Raw genomic sequence first — 8,790 nt, forward strand, 5'->3', positions numbered from 1 at the left:
CTTCTTTTTCAATCTGACCTTCCTCCACCTCCTCCCTAGTCTCCGTATTACGTTTCATCCCTGTAACCATCTTGATGTTTCCAGCTTCATTGCTTTGTCGTGCTAAATGCTTAATCTTCTGCCTCTTTAAGTTTCTAGAGTCTTTACCAGATTTACTATCCGGTTGAAATGTGCCTACTTCCTCCATATAAAATGCATCCCCCATTACCTCCTCGGCTCCTGCAGGGTCATGTTCCTTACTACTATTTTAAGACAAAGAAATAGGTAATATTTGGTTTGGGGTATGAATGTGCAGGTCTAGTGCGGGAGAATTTTGATTTTCTGTGTTAGGCTTGAAGTGGATCATGATTTTTGTATTGACGTCATTACAGGATAATTTGAAAAAGCTTTTGATTAGACTAACAGGGGTTGGCTTTTTGGTTAACTGATCTCCTCCTCTTCCTCTTCTACTTATGTTTGGATCACATTCTCTTTATTATCCTCCAGCTTCCACCCTGTGAACTCTGCCCTTAGTTGAGTACTCCACCTTTCCTCCTTTTGATTCAAATCAACAGAATTTTCCAAGAGTTTACTGCAATTTCTGGAATCATGGCCAATAAATCCACAAAAACTATAATATATCCCTAAGCGTTCATATTTCAACTGGACTTCAAAAATTTTCTTATCTGGACTAGCCATTCTAATAATCTGCTTCAGCGTGTGAGTAACATTCAAATTAATCCTCACCTTCATGATCCAATCCTCCTTACTTCTCATCAGGTAAGTCTCTACTTCCAGCACCTCACCCAATCTTTCTCCAATTTTGTGGGCAGCCTCCTTCGTTTTGCAATGGTCTGGCATACCCCATAATTGGATCCAGGTAGGTATTAATGAGTAATCCGCCTCTTCAATATTCATCTCTGCATTCCATCGCCTCACATGAATTACATATTGCTTAAAGAGCCATGGGGAACCCCTTTCCACCCTTATCACATCAGCCTCTTTAGCGAAGAAGAATTGATAAATATTTTCACAATGGTATTTCAAGCAGAATCCCTCTGGTTGATTCCAAATTGCAAAAAATGCTGCCTCTATCATGCCCATACTGAAGCTTCTATCCGCCATCAACCTTCCAACTAAACTCCTTGAACAATCCTCTAATCCTGATTTGATATCATCTTCCGATAAACACACAATCTCCTCCATATTCTCCATACCAATCTGATTTCTCCGTGTACTCCTATCTAGATTAGCTAGGAATACTCTTACTTTGGTGAAATCGAGATATAATTTTGAATAAACGCGTGGTAACACACAAAATTCTAGCAGGGTGCAACACAAAACCCTAAAAGAGTACTCTTGTATAAAAAGTTTTTAGAACATTTGCTTTTTTAGTACTATTAATTATTTTATTTTCATCATATAACTGTAATAATTAGTTATTATTTTATTTTCATCATATAACTGTAATAATTTATTAAGATAAATCGATAATTACTTTGTTATGTTTGATTTTCTAATAATTATTTGAAATGACAATTAAAATTTTTGTACTTTAATTTATTTTTTTATGAAATTTTTTTTTAATTCTAATTCTAATTTAAAAATTTTAAATAATTTTTAAAGAGTAAATTGAGATAAAAGTTTTTATTACCATATCAAATAGCTGTTAAAAAATTGAGTGTGACAACTATGAATCTATTTTAACACACTGTTAATAGTTTTATAATAAAAAAAAAGATAAAAAATTAGTATAAATTATCAATATTAAATTGAAAGATAGGATTAAGTAAATTAAAATTTCGAAAATAAAATTAAAACGTGAATGTAACTTAAAAATTAATTTATGTATTAACACCTAAAATAATTGATAACGAAAAAATTTACAATAATTTACATTTCCTTGATTTTTTTTTAAATAACAAAACCAAAAGATATATATTTGATATTTAAAATTGATCATATATATTGAAATATTTTCTCTTCTTTCACCAAATATAAACAGATAACAAAACCGTATACATTGTTTCGAACTTATTCTTTTTCCCTTTTTTTCCCTGAGGCTTATGTCAGAAATAAAGCAGAAAAAAACAAAAGAAACATTGTGCAACGTATCACTGAGTTGGGTACATACCATCATATATATTTATCACCATAGCAACCCCAGAATTTTATATCTTATTAATGTGATTTTTGTTTGGTATAATGATATTATTTTGATACAATAAAACATTATATTTAAGCAAAATACTTAATTAAGTTTAATTAAATTGTTATAACATATTTTTAAATTATGTGGTCTTCTCCTTTTCCTTCTCAATTTCATTTTTCTTCTCCTCTTCTTTTTTCTTCTCTAATGTTGCGTCTTCTTCTTTTTCTTTTTCTTTTCTGTTATCATTATTACCAATAACACCAATATTTTGTAAACATTTTTATTAATTTTGATTTTCTCTGATACTGTTATTAAATAATTTCGGTTCATTTCTTAATGTTTTCGGGTTCATTTGTGTATTAATTGAGGTTCACTTGATACTACTAATAAGTATTGACCAAATTTTTTATTCCTTAAGTAATTTCGGTTCATTTCTTAGTTTAATTGATGTTCATTTGGATCTAAAAATGAATTTGATGTGTTTTTGTTAATAATTGAGTCTTTTTTACTGTTTGTTCAAATCTGAACTAATTTCGGTTTAATTGAGATTTACTTGATGCTGCTAACAAGTATTGACCAGATTTTTTATTCTTTAAGTAATTTCGGTTCATTTCTTAGTTTAATTGAAGTTCATTTGGATCCGAAAATAAAATTGATATGTTTTTATTGATTGTTGAGTTTTTTTAATTGCTTGTTTAAATTTGAACTAATTAAATGGAATAGAGTGCAATCTAATGCAATTGAATAAAGTAATAATAAATAATTTTATTCTACTTTGCTAAAAAATTTTGTCAATACTTACCAGCAGTATCAAGTGAACCCCAATTAACACAAATACATTAAATTCATTTCTGGATCCAAATCAACCTCAAATAAACTAAGAAATGAATCGAAATTACTTAAAGGAATAAAAAATTTAATCAATACTTATCAGCAGCATCATGTGAACTTCAATTAACACACAAATGAACCGAAATTAGTTCAGTTTTGAACAAACAGCCAAAAAGACTTAATCATCAACAAAAACATATACAATTTATTTCTAGATTCAGATGAAACTCACTAAAGAATAAAAAATTTGGTTAATACTATAAGCAGCATTAAGTGAATCTCAATTAATTCACAAATGAATCGAAATAAGTTAAGCTAAAAAATAAACCGAAAATTATTTAATGATAACATTAGAGAAAATTAGAACCAATAAAGATGTTAGCAAAACGTTGGTGTTATTGGTGATGACGATAACGAAAAAGAAGGGGCAGAAGAAGAAGCGTACGCAAAGAATAAGAAAAATCTACGTGCGCGAATGTAAAATCAGAAGAAAGAAGAAGAGGAGAAGGAGAAAATAGAGAAAGATATGTTTTACGTTATTGAAACGCACGTGTATATACACTGATATAATGAAAGTGAATTTTGTTAAATTTAGGTCAACTTAATTAAACTTAATTACCAAAAATATTTAAATATGTACCTAGACTGATTTTGATAATATATATAAAGTAGATGTTAGAAGAATCAACTTAATTAACTGAAATGATTGGCAGATCAGATCTAACATGTTACACGAGAATTGCTATATATATCTACTGTTCTCGTTATTGATAGCAATAAAGAAAATAGATACTTATCTGGTCTATCTCTATGTTATGGAAATCTTTTTGTTTTATTTGGATCGGGTTTCTTAATATTGTAACGGTATTAGTTTTTTTTTAGTTTATGTGTTTGTTTGATATGAGATGTTAAGTGATAATTTTTATTGGAAAATTGGAGTGAGCTTGGAGATAGATGCTGCTTCTGCTTGAATTGTTAGAAAGGAGTTGTTCCAATGAATCAGAATAAGATTATCAATCTCTAACTTCTTTGTATTTTATCATCAATCCAGCAGAAATCAGAACCAACTGCGAAACCAAGTGGCAAGTGCTAATTGGAAACAACATAGTTTCGGTTTTTTTATTTTTTATTTCATAAAAAAAAGTATTATATTTAGACAAGAGCAACAAAAATACACATAGAATCAGAGAAAAATAAGGGAGTCTTATTTCATTCCAACGCAATAATAATAAAATAAAATAATCTGGAGGGTTACACAGCCAAACAAAACTAACAAAACTACCCTTTCCGTAACAAGAATCAAACAACTATTGGAGTTGTTTTTTTCTTGTTCATCTCCTCTTCTCTTCTCCCACAACACCTTTTTTCATTTCCTGCATCACCGTCGAGTTTTCTCATTTCGCCTAAAACCCAACGGTGTTTGCAGGAATCCATAAACCAAACAACAATATAAAATAAAATATAACAATAAATAAAACCTCATGCTTTTGTAGTTTTATTTCACCTTTCAATGCCGCAACGGTGAAAACCTTTTTTTTTAAATTAACCAAATATTTTAACATTTTTATTTTTTATTTTTTTGTTAGAAGATGCAACATAAAATCTTCACCAAAATGCGAAGCATGAAGATGATTGACGGGTGCAAGGGACCACCGGTCCGCACCTACAACCCCTCCGTCGACACCGACGGCGGAGCTGGAAAGCTCCGCCACCACATCCAAGAGACCTTGAGAAGCCAAATGCCCCGTAAAAAATCGGTGCGGGGATACTCGCCGTCTTCCAACCTTAACTTGGAAGCTGCCGCCATCGTCTCCGACGGTACACTCCTTCCTTACGGACTCCCTGCGACGAAGCTTCTAGAACCGAAGATCGAGGCGACCTTGACACCTCTCGATTACGTCCAAACCTTAGCTGACCTGCATCGAAGAGCCGAGAACTCTGCGGAATTTGAAAAGGCAGAGGTGTTTCTAGAACAATCCGCGGTGTTTCGCGGCCTACCGGAGCCGAAACTGTTCCGAAGAACGCTCCGGTCGGCACGGCAACACGCGGTGGACGTGCATACGAAGGTGGTGCTTTCCTCCTGGCTCCGCTACGAGCGCAGGGAGGATGAGCTAATCGGGATCTCATCAATGGATTGTTGCGGAAGAAACCTTGAATGCCCTAAGGCAAATTTGGTGGCACGGTATGATCCTGAATCTGTTTATGATCCATGCGTTTGCGCAAAACAGAACTTCAATTTTAGTACTGGTGATGAAATGGCAATGGAAGAGGCGGTTAATTACGATGACAATGACAGCGATGACGATGACGACTGCGACTTGAGTTTTTGCATTGGGGATTATGATGTTAGGTGTAGGAGAAACGATATGGCTTCGCTTTCGCGGCCTTTTAAGACAATGTTATATGGAGGGTTCTTGGAATCTAAAAGGGAGAAGATTAATTTCACACAGAATGGGTTCTCAGCAGAGGCAATGAAGGCAGCAGAGGTGTTTAGTAGGACTAAGAGGGTTAGCCATTTTGAGCCTAAGGTTGTTCTTGAGTTGCTTTCTTTAGCGAACCGGTATTGTTGCGAGGAGATGAAGGCTGCGTGCGACGCGCATTTGGCGTCGTTGGTTTGTGACATGGAGGATGCTGGGTTGCTTATTGAGTATGGATTAGAGGAGACCGCGAACCTACTTGTGGCGGCTTGCTTGCAGTTGTTCTTGAGAGAGCTTCCTGGATCTATGCAGTGCTCAAATTTCATGAAGATATTTTGTAGTCCAGAGGGTAGGGATAGGCTGGCCGCCGCTAGGCATGCTTCTTTTGTGTTGTATTATTTTTTGAGTCAAATTGCAATGGAGGAAGAGATGAGATCTAATACAACAGTAATGTTATTGGAAAGACTAGTAGAGTGTGCAGCAGATGGTTGGCAAAAACAGCTTGCGTTTCATCAATTAGGTGTTGTCATGCTTGAAAGGAAAGAATACAAGGATGCACAACATTGGTTTGAGGCAGCAGTGGGGGCAGGGCATGTTTATTCTTTGGTGGGTGTTGCAAGGGCAAAGTATAAGCGCGGCCATACGTATTCGGCTTACAAGCTAATGAACTCGCTTATTTCGGATTATAAGCCGGTTGGTTGGATGTATCAGGAAAGATCTTTGTATTGTGTTGGAAAAGAGAAAACAATGGACTTGATGGCCGCAACTGAATTAGACCCAACTCTTTGTTTTCCCTACAAGTATCGCGCCGTTGCATTGCTTGAGGACAATATGATTGGAGCTTCTATTTCAGAAATCAATAAAGTAATTGGTTTCAAGGTTTCTCCAGATTGCCTTGAGTTGAGAGCTTGGTTCTTGATTGCTGTGGAGAATTATGAAGGAGCTCTTAGAGATGTTCGTGCCATTTTGACATTGGATCCCAATTATAGGATGTTTTATGGGAATATGCCTGGTAATTACTTGGTAGAACTACTTAGTCCTCTTGCTCGTCATTATAGCCAGGCTGATTGTTGGATGCAATTGTACGATCGATGGTCCTCTGTTGATGATGTTGGTTCTTTGGCTGTTGTACACCAAATGTTGGAAAATGATCCAGGGAGAAGTCTCTTGCACTTTCGTCAGTCTCTCCTCTTGCTACGGTAACTTTCTTGTTTGATTGAAGTATTAAGTATGATGTAGTTTTAAACCAGTAACCAATCATATAGATTCTAATTTCAAATCATAATTCGTAAATTTCTGTCTTGAATAATTATTCTGAGTTATGGGATTGTCTGATGTGTTTTTTCATATAATTAATGAGAAGAGTGACATGTAACTAATGCTCTTATGTTTTGTGAGATATACTTTCTAAATATATAAAAAGTCATGTACTTTGAGTAATGCAGAGTACATATGCATGTTCATGAAGAGAAAAATTCTTTGAGATACAATTTTTCAATGAAAGGCATTCAGGAGCATAGTTTTAGAGTACTTTTTATCGGGTTTATTGTTCATCTTGGTGTTTTTGAATTTTGCAGGCTAAACTGTCAAAAGGCAGCCATGCGTAGCTTGCGGCTAGCTAGAAACCATTCGGCCTCTGACCATGAAAGGCTCGTGTATGAAGGATGGATACTGTATGACACGGGTCATCGCGAAGAAGCACTAGCAAAGGCCGAGGAGTCCATTTCAATTCAGAGGTCATTTGAAGCTTACTTTCTGAAAGCATACGCCTTAGCCGATTCAAATCTTGATGCAGAGTCTTCAACGATTGTGATCAAGCTCTTGGAAGAAGCACTTAGATGTCCTTCAGATGGCCTTCGAAAAGGACAAGTGAGTTGTATTTTGATTGACAAGCAACAATGTGAGCTTAATTTTAGTGTTGCCTTCATCTCAGTACATAATATTCATACCATTGTTTCACATTTTAGGCATTGAATAATCTAGGGAGTGTGTACGTAGACTGCGACAAGTTAGACCTGGCAGCGGATTGCTACATGAATGCGCTCAACATCAAGCATACGCGAGCGCATCAGGGATTAGCGCGTGTTCATCATCTTAAAAATGATCGCAAAGCTGCGTATGATGAGATGACAAAGCTAATAGAGAAGGCGAGAAATAATGCATCGGCTTTTGAGAAACGTTCAGAGTATTGTGACCGTGATATGGCAAAGAGTGATCTTACCATGGCAACAGAGTTGGATCCTCTACGCACTTATCCTTATAGATACAGAGCAGCAGGTTCGTTTGCTTTGTCTTTTTATTTTCTATTACCATTTTCATTTGCTTTTTTATGTTAAGCGTTTAACACTCAATTGGTCCCTTCAAACTTGAAGCGGATTAATGGATTATGGAGATGAATGTTTGAAACATGCTATTAGATTTTATCACTGACCTTGAAACCTGTGTGTGGCAGTGTTAATGGATGATCATAAGGAGGACGAAGCAATAGCAGAGCTTTCAAGGGCTATTGATTTTAAGCCAGATATACAATTGTTACATCTCCGAGCAGCATTTTATGATTCAATGGGTGATTATGTTTCCACCGTCCGAGACTGCGAAGCAGCCCTTTGTCTAGATCCCAGCCACGGCGATACGCTCGAGCTTTGCAACAAAGCTCGAGAACGTATTAAAGAAGAAAAGTGAGAGAATTAGAAATTAAAAAATCCACAATTTTTGAGTGTCCTCAACGGGGACAAGCCTATTCTTGCCAACCTATACTGTCTTTAATTGTTGATTAGTAATCATAAGTGATTACTTGCATGATAAGGTTTCTCCAGAACCGGCCTGGTTGTGTACCTTTCAACCGATGTTCTGCGAACAATAGAAAAGTCCAATTTGGACCGAATCAAAAAGAAAGTAGAGGAGCAGGATAGCTTGTAAATATATGTAATGAATTATAGTTTTGTCTGCATATGATTGATTGAATTGCAGGTAGCTTATAGCTATTTGCTGCTGCTCTGTTTCATCATGTCCTAGCAAAAAAGGATAATGATGAGATACTGCAGTTATACAAAACATGTACATGATATTCAAAATGTGTTGTTGTGTAAGCTCAAGATTTAGAAGTCTGCAATTGTTTTTTTTTTTTTTTTGGCCAAGTAAATCAAATGCCAATTCATCTTGTGTTGTATCAATATTTTTTTTAAATCTTCTCTTTATTATATACACAATTTTTTGGAATAAACTTGTTAACCGGAATTATCTTTAAATAATACTATTTACTAATTAAAAAATATAAAACTATTTGTTAATTAAACAAAATTTTAAGTTTTCAGGTATTATACTTTTATAATACGGGCCTGCTACACATACAAGTTTACAAGTTTACAAGTTGGCCCAGCCCAAATAGAACTCACGCGCATGAAGAGAGAT

General features: G+C 35.1%; 2 protein-coding genes across 2 annotated transcripts; one reads left to right on the plus strand and one right to left on the minus strand.

Annotated features, from left to right (window-relative positions):
• Positions 1 to 450: 450 nt before the first annotated feature.
• On the minus strand, positions 451 to 1,185 carry LOC130963326 (uncharacterized). Its single transcript, XM_057889456.1, has one exon. The coding sequence runs from the start codon at positions 1,183 to 1,185 to the stop codon at positions 451 to 453; it is 735 nt and encodes a 244-aa protein (XP_057745439.1).
• Positions 1,186 to 4,217: 3,032 nt separating this feature from the next.
• Positions 4,218 to 8,511, plus strand: LOC130960353 (ethylene-overproduction protein 1-like). Its single transcript, XM_057885736.1, has 4 exons — positions 4,218 to 6,578; positions 6,957 to 7,248; positions 7,347 to 7,656; positions 7,832 to 8,511. Exons 1-4 carry the CDS (start codon positions 4,552 to 4,554, stop codon positions 8,059 to 8,061), a joined length of 2,859 nt encoding a protein of 952 aa, XP_057741719.1. The 5' UTR covers positions 4,218 to 4,551; the 3' UTR covers positions 8,062 to 8,511.
• Positions 8,512 to 8,790: the final 279 nt, after the last annotated feature.

This window comes from Arachis stenosperma, chromosome 2 (assembly GCF_014773155.1).
Source record: "Arachis stenosperma cultivar V10309 chromosome 2, arast.V10309.gnm1.PFL2, whole genome shotgun sequence".
NCBI classification, from domain to species: domain Eukaryota; kingdom Viridiplantae; phylum Streptophyta; class Magnoliopsida; order Fabales; family Fabaceae; genus Arachis; species Arachis stenosperma.